Source organism: Equus asinus, chromosome 24, assembly GCF_041296235.1.
Source record: "Equus asinus isolate D_3611 breed Donkey chromosome 24, EquAss-T2T_v2, whole genome shotgun sequence".
Classification (NCBI taxonomy): Eukaryota; Metazoa; Chordata; class Mammalia; order Perissodactyla; family Equidae; genus Equus; species Equus asinus.
This window is the reverse complement of record NC_091813.1, coordinates 19088455-19116183: the sequence shown is the minus strand read 5'-3', so window position 1 is coordinate 19116183 and position 27729 is coordinate 19088455. Positions and strand designations below refer to the sequence as shown.

General features: G+C 38.1%; 1 protein-coding gene across 1 annotated transcript in view; it reads right to left on the bottom strand.

The window, feature by feature from the left end:
* The window catches only part of IRAK1BP1 (interleukin 1 receptor associated kinase 1 binding protein 1), a 38802-nt gene that overhangs the window by 6323 nt on the left and 4750 nt on the right, over window positions 1–27729 (bottom strand). The window contains exon 2 of the mRNA XM_014829366.3: window positions 20145–20210. Coding sequence (XP_014684852.1) covers window positions 20145–20210 — 66 coding nt within the window. The remainder of the gene's footprint in view (window positions 1–20144; window positions 20211–27729) is intronic.

Genomic DNA, 27729 nt, shown 5'->3' with positions numbered 1-27729 from the left:
TCAGGCCTAATCTTTAGGTCTTTGATCCATTTTGAGTTTATTTTGGTGTGTGGTGAAAAAGACTGGTCAATTTTCAATCTTTTGCATGTGGCTGTCCAGTTTTCCCAGCACCATTTGTTGAAGAGACTTTCTTTTCTCCATTGTAGGCCCTCTGCTCCTTTATCAAAGATTAGCTGTCCATAGATGTGTGGTTTTATCTCTGGGCTTTCAATTCTGTTCCATTGATCTGTGGGCCTGTTTTTGTACCAGTACCATGCTGTTTTGATCACTGTAGCTTTGTAGTATGTTTTGAAATCGGGGATTGTGATTCCTCCGGCTTTGTTTTTCTTGCTCAGGATTGCTTTAGCAATTCGCGGTCTTTTGTTGCCCCATATGAATTTTAGGATTCTCTGTTCAATTTCTGTGAAGAATGTTCTTGGGATTCTGATTGGGATAGCATTGAATCTGTATATTGCTTTAGGTAGTATGGACATTTTAACTATGTTTATTCTTCCAATCTATGTGCAAGGAATGTCTTTCCATCTCTTTATGTCATCGTCAATTTCTTTCAAGAAAGTCTTGTAGTTTTCATTGTATAGATCCTTCACTTCCTTGGTTAAGTTTATCCCAAGGTATTTTATTCTTTTCGTTGCGATTGTGAATGGGATTGAGTTCTTGAGTTCTTTTTCTGTTAGTTCATTGTTAATGTATAGAAATGCTACTGATTTATGCACGTTAATTTTATACCCTGCTACTTTGCTGTAGTTGTTGATTATTTCTAATAGTTTTTCTGTGGATTGTTTGGGGTTTTCTATATATAAGATCATGTCGTCTGCAAACAACGAGAGTTTTACTTCTTCGTTACCTATTTGAATTCCTTTTATTTCTTTTTCCTGCCGAATTGCTCTGGCCAGCACCTCCAGTACTATGTTGAATAGGAGTGGTGAAAGTGGGCACCCTTGTCTTGTTCCTGTCCTCAGAGGGATGGCTTTCAGTTTTTGTCCATTGAGTATGATGTTGGCTGTGGGTCTATCATATATGGCCTTTATTATGTTGAGGTACTTTCCTTCTATACCCATTTTACTGAGGGTTTTTATCATAAATGGGTGTTGGATCTTGTCGAATGCTTTCTCTGCATCTATTGAGATGATCATGTGGTTTTTCTTTTTCATTTTGTTGATGTAGTGTATCACGTTGATTGACTTGCGGATGTTGAACCATCCCTGTGTCCCTGGTATAAATCCCACTTGATCATGGTGTATAATCTTTTTGATGTATTGCTGTAATTGGTTTGCGAAAATTTTGTTGAGGATTTTTGCATCTATGTTCATCAGTGATATCGGCCTGTAGTTCTCCTTCTTTGTGTTGTCCTTGTCAGGTTTGGGGATCAGAGTGATGTTGGCTTCATAGAATGTGTTAGGGAGTTCTCCATCTTTCTCAATTTTCTGGAACAGTTTGAGGAGAATAGGTATTAAGTCTTCTTTGAATGTTTGGTAGAATTCTCCAGAGAAGCCGTCTGGTCCTGGACTCTTATTTTTGGGGAGGTTTTTGATGACCGTTTCTATTTCCTTACTTGTGATTGGCCTATTCAGATTCTCCATTTCTTCCTGATTCAGTTTGGGGAGATTGTAGGAGTCTAGGAATTTGTCCATTTCTTCTAGGTTGTTCAATTTGTTGGCATATAGTTTTTCATAGTATTCTCTTATGATCTCTTGAATTTCATTGGTATCTGTTGTGATTTCTCCCCTGTCATTCCTAATTTTATTAATTTGCGATTTCTCTCTTCTTTTCTTGGTGAGTCTGGCTAGGGGTTTGTCGATTTTGTTAATTCTTTCGAAGAACCAACTCTTTGTTTCATTGATCCTTTCTATTGTCTTTTTTGTTTCAATATCGTTTATTTCTGCTCTTATTTTTATTATTTCCCTCCTTCTACTGACTGGGCTTTGTTTGTTCTTCTTTTTCTAGTTCTGTTAGGCGTTGTTTGAGGTTGCTTATGTGAGCTTTTTCTTGTTTAGTGAGGTGAGCCTGTATTGCGATGAATTTCCCTCTTAGGACTGCTTTTGCTGCATCCCAAATGATTTGGTATGTCGTGTTCTCATTTTCATTAGTCTCCAGATAAAATTTGATTTCTTCTTTAATTTCTTCAATGATCCATTGTTTGTTGAGAAGCGTGTTGTTTAGTCTCCACATTTTTGCACCTTTCTCTTCTTTTTTCTTGTAGTTGATTTCTAGTTTAATAGCATTATGATCAGAAAAGATGCTTGATATTATTTCAACTCTCTTGTATTTATTGATGTTTGCTTTGGTTCCCAAAATATGGTCAATCCTTGAGAATGTTCCATGTGCACTTGAGAAGAATGTGTATCCTGCTGTTTTTGGATGAAGTGTTCTATATATATCTATTAAGTCCATCTGGTCTAATTTTTCATTTAATTCTATTATTTCCTTGTTGATTTTCTGTCTGGATGTTCTGTCCATTGGTGTTAATGGTGTGTTGAGGTCCCCTACTATTATTGTATTGTTGTTGATGTCTTCTTTTAGTTCTGTTAAGAGTTGCTTTACAAATTTTGGTGCTCCTGTGTTGGGTGCGTATATATTTATAAGTGTTATGTCTTCTTGGTGGAGAGTCCCTTTTATCATTATGTACTGTCCCTCTTTATCTTTCTTTATCTGTTTTGCTTTGAAATCTACCTTGTCTGATATTAGTATAGCGACACCTGCTTTCTTTTGTTCATTATTAGCTTGGAGTATTGTTCTCCATCCCTTCACTCTGAGTCTGTGTTTGTCTTTGGGGCTGAGGTGTGTTTCCTGGAGGCAGCATATTGTTGGATCTTGTTCTTTGATCCATCCTGCCACTCTGTGTCTTTTGATTGGGGAGTTCAGTCCATTTACATTTAGAGTGATTATTGAGATGTGGGGGCCTACCACCACCATTTTGTGTCTTGTTTTCTGGTTTTCTTCAGTTTCCTTTGTTTCTCGTCCCATGGTTTAATCTGTTCTGATGTAGAGCTGCTACTCTCTGTTGTTGTCCTTCTACTTATTTCCTCTGCTCTTGGTTTTGTAGCCCCTTTCCTTTTTTGGATTTTTCAGGAATGAGGGTTTTCCTGAGGATTTCCTGAAGAGGAGGTTTTGTGGCAATGAACTCCCTTAATTTTTGTTTATCTGGGAAAGTTTTTATTTCTCCATCGTATTTGAAGGATATTTTCGCTGGGTAGAGAATTCTCGGCTGTAGATTTTTGTCCTTCAGATTTTTGAATATATCATTCCACTCTCTTCTAGCCTGTAAAGTTTCTGCTGAGAAATCTGCTGATAGCCTGATGGGGGTTCCTTTGTAGGTTAGTTTCTTTTGCCTGGCTGTCCTTAGTATTTCCTCCTTATCGTTGACTTTTGCTAGCTTCACTACTATATGCCGTGGAGTTGGTCTTCTTGCATTGATAAAGTTTGGAGATCTATTGGCTTCTGTCACCTGAAGATCCATCTCCCTCACCAGATTTGGGAAGTTCTCAGCCATTATTTCTTTGAATAGGCTTTCTGCCCCTTTCTCCTTCTCTTCTCCCTCTGGTATACCTATAATCCTTACGTTGCATCTCCTAATTGTGTCTGAAAATTCTCGGAGAGTTTCTTCATTTCTTTTTAGTCTTGCTTCTCTCTCCTCCTCTGCCTGCAGCAATTCTATATTGCCATCTTCCAAATTGCTAATTCTTTCCTCCATATTATCGGCCCTACTGTTCAGAGCATCTAGATTTTTCTTAATCTCCTCTATTGTGTTCTTCATTTCCAATATTTCTGTTTGGTTCTTCTTTATCGTATCAAACTCTTTTGTGACATAGCTTCTGAACTTGTTGAGTTGTCGGTCAGAATTCTCTCTTAACTCATTGAGAATTTTAATGATGGCTGTTTTGAAGTCATCATCATTTAGGTTATATATCTCATTTTCTTTGGGATTGTTTTCTGTGTATTTGTTACTTTCTTTCTGTTCTGGAGATTTAATGTATTTTTTCATATTGCTTGATGTTGTTGATTTGTGCCTCCGCATGGAGATAGACTTTAGTTGCTCCTTTCACTTGTTTCAGCTGCTGCGGTAGGGGAGCAGCTGTTTATACTGCACCAACCAGGAACTCTGTCCGCAGTTGCTAACTGGGCCTGGGCCCCTCCTCGTAGCCACAGTGGCCCTTTGGATTCCCTCCTCTGCCGTGGGGGCCGTCACAGGGGGGCTTCAGGCTGCTGGTGCCTACTGTTGCAGCTCACCTAGATGTGTTCTCTCCTTGGGGTCTTCAATGGTGTTATGGGCTTTTCCAGCGGCCAGGGGTGGGATCACTTATATTTGTCTCTCCGTTGCTGACGGCACCCACAAAATCTCACTTGTCCTCTATGGGTCGCAGGAGAGCTATTGGCATCTTCTACAGTCTGTGGTTAGTTCACCTAGCTATGCTGCTTTTGCCCTGGGGTCTTCCAGCCTTATGGCTGGCGGCTGGGTGCCTTCTACTGGTGCTGTGCAGAGGCTTTCCCTAAGGCTGCTGTGAGCCTGTAGGGTTTCCCCCTAGGCTACGAAGCTGGGTCTCTGGTACTCCCCCCAGCCCCAGTCCTCTCCGAGATCTCCGGCTATCCCTAGTCCCACGGGGCGGGCAACAGCTGGGCGTTGCCCCGCCCTTTGGGATTCTCTCCGGGCCTCTCCCGGAGCCGTGAATGCTGTGCGTGTCCCCTCTGCTAATGGCAGACAGAGAATTTTGTCTGCTGCCCGGGCGGAACTCCCGGCGCTTCCCCTCCGGGTCGCTGAGCCGGCCTTTGAAACTTCCCCCAGCCCCGGTCCTCTCCGAGATCTCCGGCAATCCCTACTCCCTCAGGGCGGGCAACGGCAGCTGGGGGTCGCCCCGCCCTCTGGGATTCTCTCCGGGCCTCTCCCGGAGCTGTGAATGCTTTGCGTGTCCCCTCTGCTAATGGCAGATAGAGAGTTTTTGTCTGCTGCCAGGGCGGAACTCCGGCGCTTCCCCTCCGGGTCGCAGGACCGGCCTTTGAAAGTTCCCCCCACCCCGGTCCTCTCCGAGATCTCCGGCAATCCCTAGTCCCATGGGGCGGGCAACGGCAGCTGGGAGATCTCCGTGCCCTCCGTGTCTCTCTCTGGGACCCTCCGGGCGCCGCGAACACCAGGCGGGGTCTCCCTGCCAATGGCGGGGAGAGACTCTCCCCGCGGGCTCAGGTGTGCAACTCCAAAGTTTCCCTCTGCATTTAGGAGTAACTGCGGGGGGTTTAGGTAGGGTTCTGGTCACCTGCTTCCACCGTCGCTCCTCTGTTGTGTGCTCGCTCCTGCCCTAGATGTGTGTAGATCCTCTGGGGGCGTCCGTTGGAAGAAAGCCGCTTGCGGGTACTAGGCTGCTCGTCGGGGTCAGAGAGTTTTCACCTATTTCCACATCCTCCCGGAGGAAAGTCTGTCCGCCTTCCGATGTATAGTCGCGTGGGTATCTCAGACGTCCTGAGATGCTGTCTGGATATCCTTTGTCAAGCGATAAGTGTCCAAATAGTTGTAGACTCGAAGGGGGAGAAACAAAGAGGACTACTCACGGCGCCATCTTGGATCCACCTGTTTTTCACTTTATCCTTTGACCCATGGGTTATTGACAAGTATGTTATTTAAACTCCAAATATTTAGGGAATTTTCCTGAGATCTTCCAGTTATTAGTTTCTAATTTAATTATACTGTGGTCAGAGAACTTTGTATGATTCAAATACTTTTAAATTTATCAAGACTTGTTTTAGGACCTAGAATATAGTCTACCTTGGCAAATGTTCTATGTCCGCTTGAAAGGAATATGTAGTCTGCTGTTGTTAAACTCAGGTTTATTAAGGTATAACTTAAATATAGTAAAATGCACTCTTTATGTATGTTCTGTGAATTTTGACAGATGCAGTCAGTCTTGTAGGGACTATTCTGATCAGTCTTGTCAACCTCCCAGAATTCCCTTCCTCCCCCTATCCCAGCCCCTGGAAACCAGTGATCTATTGTTTTTTCAAAAAAAAATTTATTTTTTAGAGCAGTTTTAGGCACACAACAATACTGAGAGGAAGGGACAGAGATTTCCCATGTACCTGCTGCCCCAACACATGCATAGCCACTCCTCCCTTACCATAATCAACACTGCCCACCAGAATGGCACATGTTACCATATATGAAGCTACACTGATACACATCATAATGACCTGAAGTCCACAGTGTACATTAGGGTTCACTCTTGGTGTTTTATATTCAGTGGGTTTGGACACATGTATAATAACATGCATCTATCAGGCAGTATCATACAGAGCATTTTCACCGCCTTAAAATCCTCTGTGCGCCACTCGTTCATCCCTCCCTCCCCCCGACTCCTGGCAACCACTGATCCTTTCCTGTCTCCACAGCTCTGCCTTTCGCAGAAGGTCATGTAGTTGGAATCATATAGTATGTAGCCTTTTCAGGTTGGCTTCTTTCTCTTAGTAACAGGCATTTAAGGTTCCTCCCTGTTTTCAAGGCTGATCGCTCACTTCTTTTTAGGGCTGAGTTATATTCCGTTTCCTGGATAGAAAACAGTTTATTTATCCATTCACCTACTGAAGGACATCTTGATTGCTCCCAAATTTTGGCAATTATGAATACAGCTGCTATAAATATCCATGTACGGGTTTCTATGTGAACATAAACTTTCAACTCCTTTGGGTAAATACCAAGGAGTGTGACTGCTGGATCAAATGGTAGGAGTGTTTACATTTTATAAGAAATTTCATCTTCCAAAATGGCTGTACCATTTTGCATTCCCAGCAGGAATGAATGAGAGTTCCTGTTGTTCCAAAACCTCACCGGCATTTGTTGTTGTCAGTGTTTCAGATTTGGTCTACACACCTAAACAGGTGTGTAGTGGCATCCCATTGTTGTTTTAATTTGCATTTGCCTAATGACATATGATGTGGAACATGTTTTCATATGCTTTCTTGCCATCTAGATGTCGTCTTTAGTGAGGGAGGTCTGACAAGGTCTTTGGCTCATTTTTAAATTGAGTTGTTTTCTTATTGTTGAGTTTAAGAGTTCTTTACATATTTTGGACAACAGACCTTTAAAATAAATGTGTTTGCAAATATTTTCTCCCAGTCTGTGGCTTTTCTTGTTTTCTTGACATTGTCTTTCACAGAGCAGAAGTTTTTAATTCTAATGAAGTCCAGCTTATCAATCATTTCTTTCATGGATCGTGCCTTTGGTGTTGCATCTCAAAAATCACTGTGATACTCAAGGTCATCTAGGTTTTCTCCTATGTTATCTTTTAGGAGTTTTACAGTTTTGTGTTTTACCTTTAGGTCTATGATGCATTTTGAGTTGATTTTTTGAAGGGTATAAGGTCTGTATATAGATTCATTTTTTTTTAATGTGGATGTCCACCTGTTCTAGCACCAACTGTTGAAAAGACTATCTTTGCCCCACCGTACTGCTTTTGCTCCTTTCTCAAAGATCAGTTGACCATATGGGAGTCTATTTCTTGGCTCTCCATTCTACTCCACTGATCCATTTGCCTGTTCTTCAAATAACACTACACTGTCTTGATTATTGTAGTTTTATACTAAGTCTTGAGGTCAGGTGTTCTTCAATATTATGTTGGCTGTTCTGGGTCTTTTGTCTCTCCATATAAACTTGAATCATTTACTAATATCTCAAAAAAAAACTTGCTGGGGATTTCAATTGGGATTGCATTGGATCTACAGATCTAGTTGAGAAGAACTGACATTTTGACAATATTGAGTCTTCCTATCCATGAACATGGAATACCTCTCCATTTATTTAGTTCTTCTTTGATTCTGTTCATCAGAGTTTTGTAGTTTTCCTCATATAGATCTTATACATATCTTGTTAGATTTATACCTAAATATTTCATGTTTTTGGGTGCTATGGAAAATTGTGTTTTTAATTTCAAATTCTACTTGTTCATTGCTGGTACACAGGAAATAATATTTTGTTGAGGATGATATTGGTCTGCAGTTTTCTTATCCTGTAATATATTTCCACAGGATCTGTAGTGATGTTGCCTTTTTCAGTTCTAACATTAGTAATTTTTCCTCTCTCTTTTTTTTCTTTCTTAGTTAGCCTGGCTAGAAGCTTAATGATTTTCAGTGACCTTTTCAAAGAACTAGCTTTTGGTTTCATTGATTTCTTTTCTTGTGTGTACTTTGGATTTAATTCACTTGTTTGTTTTTCTAGTTTTCTATCGCAGAAACTTGGGTTACTGATTTTAGATTTTTCTTCTTTTTAATATATGCATTCACTGCTAAAATTTCTAAGCACTACTTTCACTGCATCCTGCAAATTTTGATAAATTGTGTTTTCATTTAGTTCCAAATATTTTAAAATTACTCTTGAGATTCCTTCTTTGACCCATGTATTAGTTAGAAGTGTGTTGTTTAATCTCCATGTATTTTGACACTTTCTAATTATCTTTCTGGTGTTGATTTCTAGCTTAATTCCACTGTGGTCTGAGAGCAGACCTTGTATGATTTCTATATCCTTTTAAATTTGTTAAGGTATGTATTTTGGTCTAGACTGTGTTCTATCTTGGTGAATGTTCCATGGGAGTTTGAGAAGAAGAATGCTGTTTTTGGAGACAGAACTCTATAGGTGTCCACTATATTCAGTCTATTGATGGTATTTATTATTGAGTTCAACTATGTACTTACTGATTTTCTTCCTGCTGGATCTGTCCATTTAGACAGATAGAGGGGGGTTGGAGTCTCCAACTATGATAGTGGCTTCATCTATTTCTCCTTGCAGTTCTATTAGTTTTTGCCTCATATAATTTAATGTTCTGTTGTTAACAGGCATACATGTTAAGGATTGTTATGTCTCTTGGAGACTTGCCCCTTTATTATTATGTAATGTCTTTCTTTATCTTTGATAACTTTCTTTCCTATGAAGCCTGCTCTGTCTGATATTAATATAGTGACTCTTGCTTTCTTTTGATGAGTGTTACGATGGTGTATTTTTCTCCATGCACTTACTTTTAATCTATAAATGTCTTTATATTTAAAGTGGCTTCTAGTAACAACATACAATTGGGTTGTGTTTTTTGATCCACTCTGACAATTTCTTTTAACTGCTGCATTTAGGCAATTGATGTTCAAAGTGTTACTGATATAGCTAGGTTAATATCCACCAATTCTTGACTGTTTTCTATTTGTTGCTTTCTTTCTTTTTTCCTAGTTCTGTACTCCACTCTTTTTTGATTTTATGACTTTAATTAAGCATTTTATGATTCCCTTTTCTCTCCTTTCTTAGGGTATCAGTTATATGTCTTTTTTTTTTTAACTTTTTTTAGTGGTTGCCCTGAAGTTTGCAATATACCTTTATAATTAATCCAAGTCCACTTTTAAATTACACTATACCACTTGATGAGTAGTGTGAGTACCTTTTAATAAGAAAATAATCCTAATTCCTCCCTCCCACCTCTTGTATCATTACTGTCATTTATTTTACTTATTAGCATACATAAGTATATACATAAGAAATATACATAAGTATACATAATTGAATACCATGTTATTATTTTGAACAAAATGTTACCTGTTAAATTAATTAAAAATAAGGAAAATAAGAGTTTTTATTTACCTTTACTTATTCCTTCTTTGATGCTCTTCCTTTTACATAGATCCAAATTTACGGTCTACACCGTTTTCCTTCTCTCTAAGGAACTTTTAACATTTGTGGCAAGGCAGGCCTAATGGTAACAAATTCCACCAATTTTTATTTGTCTGAGAAAGTCTTTATTTCTCCTTCAGTTTTGAAGGATAATTTCATGGTGCAGAGAATTCTAGGTTGTGTTTTGTTTTTTTTTTTCCTGTTAACACTTTAAACATTTCACTCCACTCTCTTCTTGCTTGCATGGTTTCTGAGGAGAAGTCAGATGTAATTCTTACCTTTTTTCCTCTACAGGTAAGGTGTATTTTTCCTCTGGCTTCTTTCAGGATTTTTTCTTTATCTTTGATTTTCTATAGTGTGAAAACAATATGCTCTGCTGTAGTTTCTTTGGCATTTATCCTACTTGGTGTTCTCTGAGATTCCTGATCTGTGGATTGGTGTCTGGTATTAATTTGGGGAAATTCTCAGTCATTATTGTTTCAAATATCCCTTCTGTCCCTTCCTTTCTTCTGCTTCTGGCATTTCCATTACGTGTAGGTTATACCTCTGTAGTTGTCCCACTCCTTGGATATTCTGTTCTTTTTTCCTTCTTCAGTTTTTGTTCTCTTTGCTTTTCAGTTTGTGAAGTTTCTATTGAGATACCCTCAAGTCTAGAGACTCTTTCATCAGCTGTGCCTGGTCTACAAATAAGCTCATCAGAGGCATTCTTCATTTCTGTTACAGTGTTTTTTCTCTCTAGCATTGACTTTTGGTTCTTCCTTAGGATTTCAATCTCCCTGGTTACACTGCCCATCTGTTCTTGCATGATGTCTGCTTATCCATTAGAGCCCTTAGCATATTTATCATAGTTGTTTTAAATTCTCAGTCTGATAATTCCAACATCCTTGCCATGTCTAGTTCTGATGCTTGCTCTGTGTCTTCAAATGGTATTTTTTTAACTTTTGGTATGCCTTGTAATTTTTTTCTTGATAGCTGGACATGATGTATTGGGTAAAAGGAACTGCTACCAATAGGCTTTAGTACTAGTTGTGAGGTGTGATGGGAGGGGAAGTGTTCTATTGTGCTATGATTTAGACTCAGTGTTTTAGTGAGCCAATGCCTCCAGACAGTGAATTTCACAAGTGTTTCTTGTTTTTTCCCTCCTGCCCTCCCGCCCCCCCCCTCCCTGTAGGTAGGAGAGAATGGCTAGGGCTAGAGTGGGCTGGAGTTGGGTATTTCTCTTCCCTCAGGTCAGCCGGGCTCTGATAATATACCAGCAGGTTAGGCTCTGGTTACCTAGTTTCACCTGAGGGCAGACCTTGTTAAGAAAACGTGTGCTCTGGCATATTTCAAAATGGTTCCTTTCCGCCTCCCTCTGCTAGACAGACCAAGGAAGTCTTGTCCAATATTTACTGTGGGAACCTGGTGGAGCTCATGGAAGTAAAATCTCACTAAACTGTGAGCTCTGCTCTCTGACTGGGTCACCTAGAGTTTTAATTCCCAGAGCTGTCCACACCAAGCCTCCAGGAGTCTATCAATTATAGTTCAGATTTTCCTACCCAGGTGCTGGTTCCAGAGGTGGTTTCTTTGTGAATTTCTGCTCTGGTCAGCTCTGACTCACTGTATTTGCCTGTCTCTTCAATTTTCGGAGCAGTGTTTGCCCTGTGTCCTCACTTCTCTTATGGATCCTAGAAGAGCTGTTGATTTTTCAGTTTGTTCAGCTTTTTACTTGTTGGTAGGAAACAGTGGTGACTTCAAGCTCCTTACATGCAGAATAGGAAACTGAAAGTCTCCCATTACTTTTAACCAATTGGTGTCTTCATATTTGAAGTATGCTTTTTGCAGGAAGGTTATAGGTAAGATTTGCTTTTTTATATCATCTGAAATATCTGCCTTTTAATGGAGCTATTTAGAACATTTATATTTAATGTGATTATTGATATGGTTAGGTTTAAACCTCTGATCTTACTATTTATTTTCTATTTGTCTCATATTTTCTTTGTTCCCCTTTTTCTCATTTTTTTTTTGTCTTTTTTTTGATTGAGTATATGATTCTTCTATTTGATATCCTTCTTTGGCTTATTTGTTGTAACTATTTGTTGTTGCTCTTATTTTAGCATTTGCTTTAGGGTTTACAGTATATATGTTTAATTTATCAAAATCCACCTTCAAGAGCAATACCATTTTACATGTAACAACTTTACGATATTCTATGTCTGTTTCTCCCTTCTTGACCCTAATGCTATGCTGTTATACATTTTACTTTTACACATAATTCCTACAGTTCATCATGATTTTTGTTTAAACAGTCAATTATCTTTTATACAGATGTAGAGATATAGAGATCATATAAGAAAAATATCATGATTTATCTATGTAGTTATCATTTTCAGCATTTTCCATTCCTTTGGGTAGATTCCTATTCCTTTCTGGTATCATTTCCTTCTGCCTTAGACAACTTCATTTAATGTTTCTTGTAGTGCCGGTCTATACATAATAAATTCTTTCAGCTTCCTGAAAAAGTCTTTAATTGGCCTTTGATTTTGAGCAATACTTTTGCCGGATATAGGTTGGCATTTTTTTTCTTTCAGTACTTTAAAAATGTTTCTCCACCTGCCTTCTTGCTTGTATTGCTTTCAAAAGAAATCTGTTGTCTTGTTGTTGTTCCTTGGTGCATAATATGTTGCTTGTTTCTCCGGCTCACTGAGATTTAGTACTGGTTTTGAGCAATCTGATTATAATATGCATTGGTATAGTTTTCATATTTCTTGTGCTTAGGGTTAATTGAACTTCTTGGATTTGTCGGTTTATAATTGTCATCAACTTTGGAAATTTCTTGGCTATTATTTCTCCAAATATTTTTCTTGACCCCATTGGGACTCCAATTACATGTCTATTAGGCCACTTGAAGTTGTCACACAGCTGATTCATTTTTATGTCTTTCTTTCTGTGTTTCATTTTGGATAGTTCTTATTTCTATGTCTTCAAGCTCACTATGCTTATCTTGTGTAATGTCTAATTTGATGCTGGTACTCTTCAGTGTACTTTTCATCTCACATATTGTAGTTTTCATCTCTAGCAGTTCAATTTGGGTCTTTTTATACCTTCTATGTCTCTTAACTTTTTGTGTGTGTGTGAGGAAGACTGGCCCTGAGTTAACATCTGTTGCCAATCTTCCTCTTTTTGCTTAAGGAAGACTGTTGCTGAGCTAACATCTGTGCCAGTCTTCCTCTAATTTATGTGGGATGCTGCCACAGCATGGCTGACGAGCAGTGTTAGGTTTGCACCCAGGATCTGAACCTGTGAACCCTGGGCTGCCAAAGCAGAATGTGAGAACTTAACCACTATGCCACTGGGCCGACCCCTCTTCTTAACTTTTGAACATATGAAATACAGTTACAATAACTTTAATGATTTTGTCTGTTATTTCTAATATCTGTGTAAGTTCTAGGCTGATTTGAATTGATTTTTCCCCTTATTATCAGGTTTATTTTTTCTGCTATTTTGCATGCCAGGTAATCCTTGTGAATTTACTTTATTGGGTGTTGGATATTTTTGTATTTCTAAATACAAAATATTCTTTATCTGTTCTAGAACTCTGTTACTTTATTATTTACTTGGAAACTGATCTCTTTGGGTTTGCTTTTAAGATTTGTTACGTGATTAAAATAATGTTCAATGTAGGACCAATTATTCCCCCTCATAATATAAGACCCCTCTGTATACTCTACCTAGCACCCCAGGAATCGTGAGATTTTCTAGTCTGGCTGATACCCGCCTCAGCCCTGCATGAGCGCCAAACACTATTCCCTCTAATCTTTTTGTGGTTCTTTTTCTAGCCTCAGATCATTTCCTCAACATGCTGATCAGTATTTTGCTAACTACTTGAGGGGGTCCCTCTGTATTCTCTGAAGATCTCTCTCTGCAGCCATCTATTTTCCATGTCACTGTGCTAAAAACTCTCACTGTCTTGGGTGGGCTCTCAGTTCCATTTTCTCAACACAAAGAGTTTAACAGGCTCTATCCAGGTTCCCTCCCTGTGCAGATGCCTGAACACCCTCTTAAGACAGTGAACTAAGACAACTGTAGGACTGTCATTTGTTTCACTTTTTGCAGGGATTACTGTGGTTCAATGCCTGATGTTCACTCTTTTGAAAACTACTGCTTTATATATTTTGTAACATTTTTTGGTTGTTTCAGGTGGGAAGGTAAATCTGGTCCATGTAACTCTATCTTAGCCAGAGGCAAAAGTCTTATCTATCTTTTGAAGAGAAGTCTTATAGTGTGTGCTTTTGTTGTTTTTTTTTTTTTTAAAAAAAAGCTTGTATGGGCTAAACTTTTCTGTTAGTCAAAATCAGGCTTCCCAGCCCCACCCAGGTTGCTAGTTTTTAACCTCTGGGTAGCTTCCAAATTTGCATTTCCTCCCTGGTTGAAACTCAAAGCTCCAAAATGCCTACAGGCTGCCTGTAGAAATACAGACAATATCATACTTTTCTGCATTTGCATAGTTTAAATATGGAAAAATGCTCCTTCTTTTGCTGCTATATTTAATTTATAACCAACACCTGAAAAAGACTCAGTCATACAGCGGTAGCAGAAATATGGAAGCTTCGCCTCTTAGATCCATTTGTCCTGGACTTGCAACCTCACATGAAATGAACCATGGCAAGATTTATCATGCCTTTGTGGAAACTGGAAGGTAACTAAATTTGAGAGTTCAAAGGGTTTCTCTGCTTGCAGGTTAAAGTGATTGAGCATAGTGGGTTCTAAGTGTCAACAAAAACAGTTCCTTACTATCCAAGTACCCTTGGAATCAACTTTATTTTTGAAAATTATTCTAATGTGTACTCTAATAGATATCTCAAACAAAAATAATAAAAAAATTTCCACTAATAAGCTTTATGAAACTGTTCACATTCTGTATTTTATCCAACAGATTTGAAATAATGGGAGAGTTGAATGCTCATAATGAAAAAACTGGGATGCATGCCAGGCATTTCTAAAAAATAATAAAGTAAAAATTTGTATTTGAATTTGGGCTAAAGGTGCCATAAATTTCCTCAATAAAATATAAAATTTGACACAGATATATTTTGTTCTTCTTTACTACCACTGACACATATATGCAATGTAGGACTTCCAACCTTTTCCAACCTAGAATATAGGTTGATGTAGAGATATATTAAGTCTAATTACAGGCATATCTCGTTTTATTGTGCTTTGCTTTATTGCTTTGCAGATACTGTGTTTTTTACAAGACCTTCCACCAGCAAAAAGAGTATGACTTGCTGAAGGCTCAGATGATGGTTAGCATTTTTTAGCAACAAAGTAATTTTTTTTCTTTATTTTTGCTGAGGAAGACTTACTCTGAGCTATTTCTCAATCTGAGGATTGCCAATCTTCCTCTTCTTTTGCTTGAGAAAGATTATCCCTGAGCTAAGATCCATGCCAATCTCCCTCTATTTTTTTCTATGTGGGACACCACCACAGCATGGCTGGTTAGTGGAGTAGGTCTGCACCCAGGATCCAAACCTGTGAACCTGGGCTGCTGAAGCAGGGTGCACAGAATTTTAACAACTCAGCCATGGGGCTGGGCCCAGCATTTTTTAATTAAGGTATTTACATTGTTTTTTTTAGACATAATGCTATCACACACTGAACAGGCTATAATATAGTGTACACATAACATTTATATGTACTGGGAAACCAAAAAATTTGCTTGACTTGCTTTATTTGATGTTTGCTTTATTGCAGTGGTATGGAACTGAACCTGCAATATCTCTGATATGCCTGTATTTATTATGGGTCTCTATGACCAACAGGTTTATAATTCAGTATGTCACGGTGTCAATGAAACCGATTCTAGGTCTAATCCCTAAATTGGTTGGTTTGACAGAAAATCCTAATTAGTTTACTGTTATGGACTGAATGATTGTATCTCCCCAAACTTCTTATGTTGAGCCTCAACCCACAACATGACTATCTTTGGACATAGGGCCTTTATGGAGGTAATTAACGTTAAATGTGGTCATAAGGGTTGGGCCCTAATCTGAGAAGATTAGGTCTACATAAGAGACACCAGAGAACTTGCTTGCTCTCTGCCCACCATGTAGGACACAGTGAGAAGGCAGCCATCTGCAAGCCAGGAAGAGGCCCTCACCACAAGCCAACCCTGCTGGCACCCTGTTCTCAGACTTCCTGCCTCTAGAACTGTGGGAAAATAAATTTCTGTTGTTTTCTAAGTGACCTAGTCTGTGGCATTTTGTTATGACAACCCAAGCACACTAATACAGTTACCAATATCCATTCTTGTTTCTCTTTTCTTTAATGATAGAACTCACAAGTTGTAGCTGGGCATTGGCGTCTGACTACATTTCCAAATCTCTCTCGCATCAGTGTGACTGAGTTCTGGGTAAAGAGAGGTAAGCAGCAGTGATGGGTCAAGTCCTTAAAAGGAATGGGCTTATGCTCCCCTTTCTTTTCTCCTTTCCCACTGGCTGGAATATAGTATGATGGTGGGAACTGGAGGAGCCACCTAGGTACAGAGATGGATGCTGTGAGTAAGGCTGCAGAGCTGACCTACTATCATTGGACTGAGTACCTCCGGTTGTTAGAAGTGAGACACATTCATATCTTGTTTAAGCCACTGTGTTTTTTGGGTCTATTTGTTACAGCAGGTTAGACTGTTCCCTAACTAATTCAGGTGTTTATTTTTACTATATACTGTTAACTATATATTGCAGGTATAGTCTGACATAACATGTACATATCCTTATTTTACCACACAATTTCATTAAAATTCATTCTTCTAAAGCCAGTGTGCTCAGTGGGGAGGGGGAACATTAGCAGAGACAGCTCACAACAGGCAGACAAGGTCCCATACGCTAGCTCAGGCATGCTCAAAGAGTGGTCACGGGATCCCTTGCAGAGTGGCTGTCAGATCAAAACTATTTTCATGATAATACTGGCGTTATTGACCTTTTTCACTTATTCTTTCCTGAGAGACGAGTTTCTCAGAGGCTACATAACATGCGATCTACAGATAAGGTGATATGTCAGATTCTATACAGATATTATGTGACACATCAGATTCGATGCAGAAGCACACATGACAATCCAGGTATCTTCTATTAAGCCAGAGAGAGAGAGATTTGCAAAAATGTAAACCAGTGCCACTCTTCTAAATTCTTTTTGTTTATAGTTATTATTCATAACAATGTTATTTATGTTAGCGTATAAATTTATTATTTTTATTTTTAAATTAATTAATAAAAAACATTTTCAGAAAAGAAAGTGGCAGAGCCAGAATTTAAACCTGGGTCTGACTGGTTCCAAAGCTGCTGGTGCTCCTACCTGTGGGAGGGGGGTCTGTGCGTGTGCGTGTGTGTGCTTGTGCTCCTACCTGTGGGGGGGGGAGGGGTCTGTGCGTAGTTGATTAATGCTACTCAATATTTTTATTAATTACATAGATGGGCACACTGATGATCAAATCAGCTGATGACACAAAGCTGGTAGGACTACATATAAACACTGCCTGGTAACATCAAGATCCAAAAAGATCCTAACAGGCTGGAAATATAGATCAAATCTACTGGATAAAATATTACAGAGATAACTGTAAAATCCCACACTCCATTGTGAAAACAGCAATAACAAAGTATAAGATAGCAGGAGGAGGATTTAAAAGCAGGATGTGAGAAAGACACTTTTTTAGTTGTCATTATTGATTATGACTGTAAACTTGACAGAAGGGAACAATGTGATGCAAGTGCCAAAAAGTTACATCAGTTTTAAGTGTCTCATTAGAAATAAACATTCCAGAATAAGGGAGGTAATCACCTTTCTCTAACATGGACTGGCCAAATCATAACAAGGACACTATTGTTGTAGATGCTTTAGGAGGAAATTGGTTGACTAAAGAAAAACTTTGTCACATAACAAATGGCCAAAGAAACGGGATTCTTACCCCTGGAGAAGAAAACATTAGCATCAATATGATACTGAACTTCAAGTATATACTTCAAGGAAGAAGTATGAGCCTTGTTTTATTCTTGGAGAGGTACACTATTAATAATGGATGAGTACTAGTGAGTCAATTTTGGTTTAATGTTAAAAAATTATATATGGATTAGATGTCTTAAAATGGAATAGGCCTTTTATATTCATGACTAAGTATAAAATATTCCACAACAAAAATGAAGAGTTAAAAAAGATTACACGAGAGGGGCCAGCTGGGTGGTGTAATGGTTGGGTTTGCACATTCAGATCCTGGGTGCAGACCTACACGTTGCTCATCAAGTCATGCTGTGGAGGCATCCTACATACAAAATAGAGGAAGATGGGCACAGATGCTAGCTCAGTGACAACCTTCCTCATGCAAAAACAGGAAGTTAGGCAACAGATGTTAGCTCAGGGCCAATCTTGCTCACCAAAAAAAAAAAAAAAGATTAGATGAGATAATATATGAAAAACACCTGACACATGGCAGACATGCAAGGAAAGAGAGGGGGAAGACTGCATGAGTGGTTATACTCCTTTCTCCATTCAACAGACTTTACTGAATGCCTACTATATTCCAGGCTTTTAAATTCCCTCCTAACACTAAGATTATGACAGGAAAACAACATGAGAAGTGGAAAAGAGTAAAGATATAGAAATTACAAAGCCAAGGTTTTAATCTAACCCCTCGCTCCACAAATACTCACCCTTAAAGAAGTCACTTAGATAATTTCTAACTTTCAATATCCTTATCTTTAAAATAAGGAAAAGCAGCAGAGTAGGTGGGAGGTAGATAAAGAATCTCTAAAGTGCTTTTCAGGATGAAAATTTTAGACATTACGTGAAAAGTAATTTCTACCATCTAATCTTATTCTACACATTTAAGTGTCCATCATGGTGTATGTTAGACATTAGGTTTCAGTGTTCACGACATCCACAGCCATGAAGCCACATTGTTCTTCACACACAGCTTGGCATACTTTGTACCTGGTGGCCCTTCAAGCTGGTCTCTGTGGACTGTTAATGCTGACCTAAGGACGATTATGTGCTGGGTTATGTGATATAAGAGTTCTGGCTACTAGGGAGGCCTTATACAAAATATAATCAGATTTTCTCAAGAAATTTGAATACGAGACATTAACAAGGTAAGTATAGCAGAAGGAAGAGGGGCAGAGGTTAGCGAAGCCCTCATTTAGTCATGTTTTATAACAAAAGCAGCAGCTCTAAAGCGCTTTCTATACCTGAAGGGTCAGTCTGAAGAACCACTCAGTGTGAAAAACACTCCAGTTTTCCATGAAGCCTGGCTGTGTGTTTGCTAGGACTGTTCCTTTTCCTCCTTACTCCCTGGTGTACCCTCACAATAAACCCCCTTAACTAAGATAACCCGGGCCTCTCTCCGTTCACTACAACCTGAAGCCCTGTCAGGTAGGAACTACTGCAGGAATGCTGGAACAGCTCTCTGCTTTTGACCCTGTGACACAGAATCTTACCAGACTGCTCTTCATCCTGTTTTGAAAGGTAGTTTTCAGTCCCCATTGCTACAAAATAGCTTTTGCCAAATGGATCCCTAAAGTCATCATGAGCCATTTTGAATCCCTTGAGATAGTTAAATTTTAAGTGGAGAAGTCACAAAACTATAAAAAATTGAAATTACTATCTCAAGAGATAAGAAGTTAGGATTCTAATTTCCAATCTAATTCTTGTAACATGATCTTTGAGAAGTCTGAGACCAAGCAATCTGAGGCTAAGGTCACACCCTTAAAATTAGAAAAATATATTATCTGCCTGAAGGTAGGACTAGTTGATTTCTTGAGGTATTTTCCACCTCTAAAGACAAAGATTCTCTGACTAGATAAACAAGATTCCACTCTAACCCCTTTCTTGTTTGTTTCCTGTGGCAAGGAGGCCGCACGGACTAAGCACATACCCCCAAGATGTCTGGAATCTGCACCCTAATCACAACTATAACACACTCTCATTTCATAAAATCCTGATCATAAAATCTTTAAAGATAAGTAAAAAGTATAGGCAGTTGTAGGAACTAATGTTATCATTAAGTGAGTGTACAAAAGATATTTTGGTTTTTTAAATTTATGCAAAGGTTGAGTAGTTTTTATTTTTAAATAAACCTTGACTTACCAAAACACAATAAAATTACATCGTGAAACAAAAGAATGTTGATAAGTGTTTCAATCCTTTATGTTATCACTTTATTTTTTTTTTTTAATCTGAGAAGACATTTCTCTCCTGTAGCATTTTCTGCTCACTAGGTGATAACATTACTAAAATTTTATTTAGGTGGCAATTAACTGTTACTTCTCCTTTGCTCGGTTTATTTCATTTCAAAACAATTTATCTTTAGTAAATCTTATTAAATTTATTTTAAAAGCTCACACAGATACGTAACACCACAAATGATTATGAGAAAAATAATCTTTTATCAACACCTCGAGAAGCATTTCTCCTGTATATTTCAGTTGAAGAATAAAAATAAATGCAAACTGTCCCCATAAAGCCACGCTGTTTCCAATTAAGTACAAACCTCTGCTTCCATGTGATAAGCATTTTCCACTCTTCTAAAATCCTTTGTCACTGTTACATTTTCTGCCTAAAACAGAAAGTACAAGAGTGTGATTACTAAATGTTTGGCTACTAAATGCAATTACTCTAAAACATAAAGTAGAAACCTGAACTTACTAAAATCAGAATGACAAGTATGCAGGAAAAACTGGTTTGCCCGATGTTTTAAAACTTTCCTAAAAGTAAGATCAAATAAAATCAGCAGCCTAAAAATATTTACTGAAAATTCCATCATAATTGTCACTCCATGTGTAGTAATTTTTACATTAGCTTGTACAAAAAGTATGAACTTCGGGTGATATGTTTATGTGGAATTATTTGTACATAAAGCACTCTGAATGCTATAGGAGTGTTGGAGTTTTAAAAATGTTTAATTTACAAATAATTTAATCCAAATTTACTGAATACCTACAGTTTGCAATTTTGGGTAAGTTACCCAACTGTTTTGAGCCTGAGCTTCTGCATTTATAAAATCAGGTTAATACCATGTATACTCACAGGACTGTTTTGAGGATTTAATGAGTCGTAGTATCTACAGTGCCTGACGCAGAGAAGGCACTCAGGAAACGCAGACGCTATACTCTTAGGATATAAATGTTCCTGAAATACTGAACCCGGGCCAGTTTGTTTTTAAAAGTATATTAATGCTTTTTGATTCTCTGGGTAAATACAAGGTCCATACTTCTGATAAAAAAGTGATATTTCTTGTTTACTTTTCAAAGGGTTTTAAAATTCAGTGAAATGCACTCTTCACCTACTCTCATCCTTGAGGACAGGCAGAATTTGTATTTTATAAATTTTTCTACACCTTTCAAAATATATGCTAAATAAATATAAAGATTACTATGCCCTATAATGATTTAATATAAGTTAATTTGTAGGGGAGTTAGCTGTGTCTAAATTTTAAGATAAAGTAATTTCAAGCAGTTTATATTATCCAGAAAAATTCTAAGAAGATTTAACCTGAAAACTTGAACTCAAATTCTAATTATAGCTCTGATGTCTGTCATGCCATGAAAATACTAATGCATTTTTTAATAATAAAAGTAATATCTGCTCATTGTAGTAAACTTAGAATACAGAGAAATACAAAATAAAACAGTACTGGATATATTGCTTGTAATCAGCTTTTTTCATTTGATTAACATGAAACTTTTCTGTCATTTAATATTCTTTTATGACATGTAAACATATCTTCTATTTTTCTGGATGTCTCTTTTTTCATTTTTTTCCCCACTTCACTTGATAAATACATATAAAAGTTCTGATGGAAAAATTATTAGAGAAATAATTTTAGGAAAGGTAGCTGGAAAGAAAGTATCTTTTATTGTTACATTTAAAAGTGTTATTGTTTTATAAAAAATAATATATGCTAATTAGAGAAAGTCTAATATTAGAGAACAGAACAAAAAAGTAATATTGTCTCCAAACCCTATCACTGTTAATAATTTGGTAAACATTTTACTAAATTACCTATCAATGCCCATAAACACATCTAGATCTATGTACAGACTTTCTCCTAATGAAATTATATTCTACATGCTGTTTCATAACCTACTTTTAATAAACTTTTTATTTTAATTTTAAATTTACAGAAAAGTTGCCAAGATAATATAGAGAGTTCCCATATACCTCAGTTTCAGATTTCTCTGATGTTATAATCTTACATTACCACGGTACATCTGTTAAAACTGAAAAACCAACCCTGGTACCTTACCATCAACTAAACTCCAAGCTTTACTTAGACTTCACCAGTTTCTCTCCTGATGCTCGTTTACCACTCCAGGATCCAGTCCGTGGTACCACTTTGCAGTAAAGCATCATGTCTCCTTAGTCTCCTCCAGTCTATGACAGTTTCTCGGTCTTCCCTTGTTTTTCAAGACCTTGGAAGTTTTTTGGTCAGGTATTTTGTGGGATGTCCCTCAACATGGGTTTGTTTGATGGTTTTCTCTCATGATCAGACCAGAGTTATAGGTTTTAGGAAAAAATACCATAGAGGTGAAGTGCCCTTCTCATCACACGTCAGGGACCACATGATATCCACATGACATTATTCATGATGTTAACCTTGATCACTTGGTTAAGGTAATGTCTGCCAGGTTCCTCCACTATAAAGTTACTATTTTCCCTTTCCATGCTTTATTCATTGAAGGCAAGTCACTAAGTCCAGCCCACATTTACTCACTAAATACTACATTATTTATTTTCTTGCTCAAATTGTTCTAGCTTTGGCTATTGGGATTTCTTTCACGTTGGCTCCTATATCCCTTTGACCTACCTCCATCCTTTTATTTTTTGAGCACTTCTTTACTTTCTGGTGCAAGGTGCTACAGGCTCATGTTGCAGTTTCCAGGCCCAACCTTAGAATCAGCCATTTCTCCAAGAAGCTTCTTATCTTTGAGATGGGTATTTATTTTTTAAAAGATTTTATTTTTCCTTTTTCTCCCCAAAGCCCCCCGGTACATAGTTGTGTATTTTCAGTTGTGGGTCCTTCTAGTTGTGGCATGTGGGATGCTGCCTCAGTATGGCCTGATGAGCAGTGATGTCTGCACCCAGGATTTGAACTGGTGAAATCCTGGGCCACTGAAGCGGAGTGTGTGAACTTAACTGCTCGGCCACGGGGCTGACCCTAGAGATCAGTATTTAGAACCAAGGTCTGGGTGTTGAGCCTGCTCATTGCTACAAGAATCTCACTCCTTTTAGGCCCTCTCAGTGGACAGTTTGGTAATACACATACGTATACAAACTCACACACACACACATATAATTGTTTCTGTATCTATCCATCTGTACATATACTAAGATAAACATGAGCCCATATTGACATTTCCAACTCTAATCCAGAACCACAGAGTTCATCCTAACCTTCCTTTCTTATCTGTAACTTTCCTCTCCAATAGTGAGAAACCTGGCTCCCATCACCCACCACACACTTACTCATTTGTTCAAGCCTAGTATGTACATAAAGCAGTTTCAGAATTGTTAACCAGTATCTTCTTGGAAAACAAATTGGCCAACTATAGTGTTTATGTATCTTTTGTCTTTATCCTCAGTTTCCAGTCAAAACATCATTTTCCAAAGTGACTAAGGAGGGCACTCCTCTCATCCCCCACCCCCATGTTGAATGCACTTATGTCATTCATTTGGAACAGAGTTAGGCTCGTTTGTCACAGGCTGGAGTCTGTCCTGGGGTTGATCATTTTTTTGATGTCTTTTTTTTCAATTTGCATACATTAATGTTCGCTCTTTCTGATCTACAGTTCTATGGGTTTTGACAAATGCACAGTTATGTATTCACCACCTCACCACCACACAGAATAGTTCTTTCACCTGAAAGTTCTTCTGCACATCCCCTTTATAGTCAACCACTGATTTGTTTTCTGTACCTATAGTTTCACCTTTTCCAGAATATTCACAGGAATGCCTCATAAAATATAAATCTTTTGGGTCTGGCTTCTTTCTCTTATAATATGCATCTACGAATCACTCGTGTTGTTTTGTGAATCAACAGCTTGCACTTCTTTATTGCTGAATACTATTCCAACACATGGCTACTAGTTTATCATTCCCTTGTTGAAGTTATCTTGGTTGCTTCCAGTTTTAGTGATTTATGAATAAAGCCACCATAAACATTCGCATGCAAATTTTTACGTGAACATAAGTTTTCAATTCTTTTGTGTGAGTTAGTAGTTACCATGGTAAATCTATGTCTTCCAAAGTGGCTGTACCATTTTGCAATCTCACCAGCAACAAATGAAAATTTCTGTTGCTCTACATCTTCGCCAGCATTTGCTATCATCAGTGACACTGGAGTTCAGCCATTCTAATAGGTGCATAGTGGTATCTCACTGTGGTTTTAATTTGCATTTCCCTAATGACAAATAACGTTGAGCATCTTTTCATGTGTTGATTTGTCATCTGTATATATTCTTTGGTGAAGTGTCTGTTCAGATATTTTGTGCTTTTTAACTGAATTGCTTGTTTTCATACTACTGAATTGAGTTCTTTACATATTTTTTACATAAGTCTTTTATCAGATAGGTGATTCACAAATATTTTCTCCCAGTCTGTGGAATGTCTTTTTTTAAAGACTTTATTTTTTCAGAGCAGTTTTAGGTTCACAGCAAAATTAAGTGGAAAGTATAGACATTTCCCATATATCCCCTGCCCCCCACACATGCATAGCCTCCACCATGATCAACACCCCCACCAGAGTGGCACATTGGTTATAACTAATGAACCTGCATTGATACATCATTATCACCCAAAGTCCATAGTTTGCATTAGGGTTCACTCTGGGTGTTACATATTCTAGGAGTGTGGACAAATGTATGACATGTATCCACCACTATCATATCATACAGAGTATTTTCACCACCCTAAAAATACTCTGAGCTCCGCCTATTCATCCCTCCCTCTCCTCCAACTTGTAGCAACCACTGATCTTTTTACTGTCTCCAAAGTTTGCCATTTCCAGAATGTCATACAGTTGGAATCATACAGTATATGTAGACTTTTCAGACTGGTGTCTTTCACCTAGTAATATGCATTTAAGTTTCCTCCATGTCTTTCCATGGCTTGGTAGCTCATTTCATTTTAGCACTGAATAATATTCCACTGACTGGGTGTACCACAGTTTATTTATCCATTCACCTTCCGAAGGATATCTTGGTTGCTTCCAAGTCTTGACAACTGAATTGTCTTTTCATTTTCTTAACGATGGTTTTTGCAGAGCAAAATTTTTTAATTTTGATAAGTCCAATTTATCTTTATGGTGGTTTTTTCATGGATTGTGCTTTTGTAATACATCTAAAAACTCATCTTCAAACCCAAGGTGACAAAGATTTTTCTCCTTTACTTTCTTCTTTATGTTTTACATTTAGGACTAAGATCCATTTTGAACACATTTTTGTATATAAGGTGCGAAGTATGTGTCAAAGTCCACTTTTTGCATATGGACATTCAATTATTATAGCATCACTTGTTGAAAGACTCTCCTTTCTCTACTGAATTGCCTTTATATCCCCCTAGTGTTTTTCTCCCTGAGAAAGAAAAAAATCTTAGAAGCAGGAAAGTACTTATTGGTTTAGCCCAGTGATTTTTAAAGGGAAATGTGTGTAGCTTGAAAGAAATCTATATAAGACAGTTACCTTGCTTATCAATGTAGTCGTATATTTGATAAATTTTGAAATTCCAAATAATATTATAGGGAATGGACAAATAAAAATTGCCTATTGGCAATCAGACTGAGAGGGTCTAAGCAGAATATAAACAATGCTTCTGACAGAACACAGATATAACCTAAGCAAAGTTTCTAACAGAAACTAACTGAACTGCAACCACAAAAATGATTAACATTCTTTCTGTTTGACTGCTGCCCTTTATGGCAGGCAACTCTGGTCAACTTTAATCCTCTGGCTTTCCTGTGAAAAAAATGAATAAAATAGCCAATCATCAAATTGTCCCTACTTCACTTCCTTAGAACCACTTAGCACAAGTCCAAAATCTCTAAGAGGTCCCTCCCTACTCCCCCTTGCTGAAACACTCCTAAGGTCCTTCGGGATTTATTCTTCTTTGCTGCATCATGCTAAGTAAACCTACATTTGTTTCACTACAGATAAATTCCTGGTAGTGTTGGCTGGTGGGGTCCTACACAAAGTCTGAGATTTTTTGTTTATCTGCAGGGCAATGGTTCTCAACCAGAGGGTGATTTTGTTCTCCAGGGGACATTTGCTAATGTTTGGAGACATATTTGATTGTCACAATGGGGAAAGGGGAGTCCACTGCTGTGATGTAGTGAGTAGCCAGGGTGAACAAATGTCCCTGTTTACCAGGAACTAAGGAGGTTCCTGAGACATGGGACTTCCAGGTGTAAAAGTAGGACAGTCCCAGGTGAACCAGGACAAGCTGGTTAGCTTCTGGGTAGGGGCCAGGAATGCAGCTACATACTCTATAATGCACAGGAAGCCCCTCACAACAAAGAATTATCTAGTCCAAGATGTTAATACAGTGCCAAGATTAGGACATCCTGCCACACCATGTACAAACTAAAAAGTATTAAAATATAGTAGCCGAGTCCATTAAGTTTTCCCAATTAAGCTACTGGGAAGCTATTTTATATAAGCTATTTTATATCTAAATACAAAGGGCAGCGTTTTAAAAATCAAAATGGTCAATACAAGAATAACTACTTAAATATATGAAGGAAGCAAGCTAACATTCTCAATAGCCATAAAAAACTATGTTATTGCAGGAATAAATTTTAAAAGGGTAAACATGAAGAAACCATAAAACTTTACAGAAAAAATATTTGAATAAATGGACTGGGATACAACACTGTAAAATCAGCAATTCTCCTGAAATTAACATATAAACAATGCAAAATATGAACAGAACTTTTATTTGGACTGTAGGATTTTCCGCGGTCTGGATTTTCTGACCGTATCCCCACCGTGTCATTTAGCATGTCCCTTGCTGACACAAAACCTTTAAGTAGAAGAGTAATGAGGGGAGAACTTGCCCTGCAAATGTTTTACAAAGACGTAATAACTTAAACAATGTGGTAGTAATATAGGAACAAAACAAGGATCAAAAGAACTAGTAGTCTGAAACGGATCCAAGGATGTCGGAAGACTGCAAACGTAATACCAGTAACATTTCAAAGCAACAGGCACACCAAGCAGTACGGAACCCTCATGTTGTGCATTCTGCCCCTACTCTCTCCAAGCAGCAACTATGTGCTTCCAGGTAAGCCCTGACAGGTCTAAACCATTCAGGATTATTAACTCTAACATGCCACAGGATGAGGTTAGAAAATGGGCAGAAATCCAAATCTAAGCTAATTAGTATACGGCACTTCTCTGGCCACAGAGAAAAGTTTAGGTTGTCCACTGAGAGTGAACTGTAGGAACTGTTATTACTATGTGGTTGCAGGAAATAAGAACTCCTGTCTTCCTCTTTATGGTACAGTATGTGGTGTAAGGCTCGGGAATGTTGCAGCCATTTTGGTATCATGCAGGAAGCTGCAGGTAAAGCCAAGAGAACTGCATCAAAATAGAACCTTGAGGGGCCAGCCCCTTTGCCAAGTGGTTTAAGTTCTGGGCACTAAGCTTTGGCGGCCCAGGTTCACAGGTTCCGCTCCCAGGCACACACCTACTCCACTCGTCAGCCATGCTGTGGAGGCACCCCACATACGAATAATAGAGGAAGACTGGCAAAGACGTTAGCTCAGAGCTAATCTTCCTCATGCAAAAAAGGAGAAGGGTTGGCAACAGATGTTAGCTCAGGGCAAATATTCCTCACCAAAAGAAAAAAAAAAGAGAGAGAGAGAACCTTGACCACTGCATACCCGGAGCCCATATTAAAACGTGACTTTAACGTTATGTAAAGCAAGAAGTTTTACTTCTAAAGGCAGTCTGAGTTAGGTTCTTGCACATGCAGTAAGGGAAAGATAGACTTTAATAAATGATTGCAGTACAGAGACTTACCCATTTAGGAAAAAGCAAAATTCTTTTCCTTATACCAAAATAAATTCCAAACACAGTCAC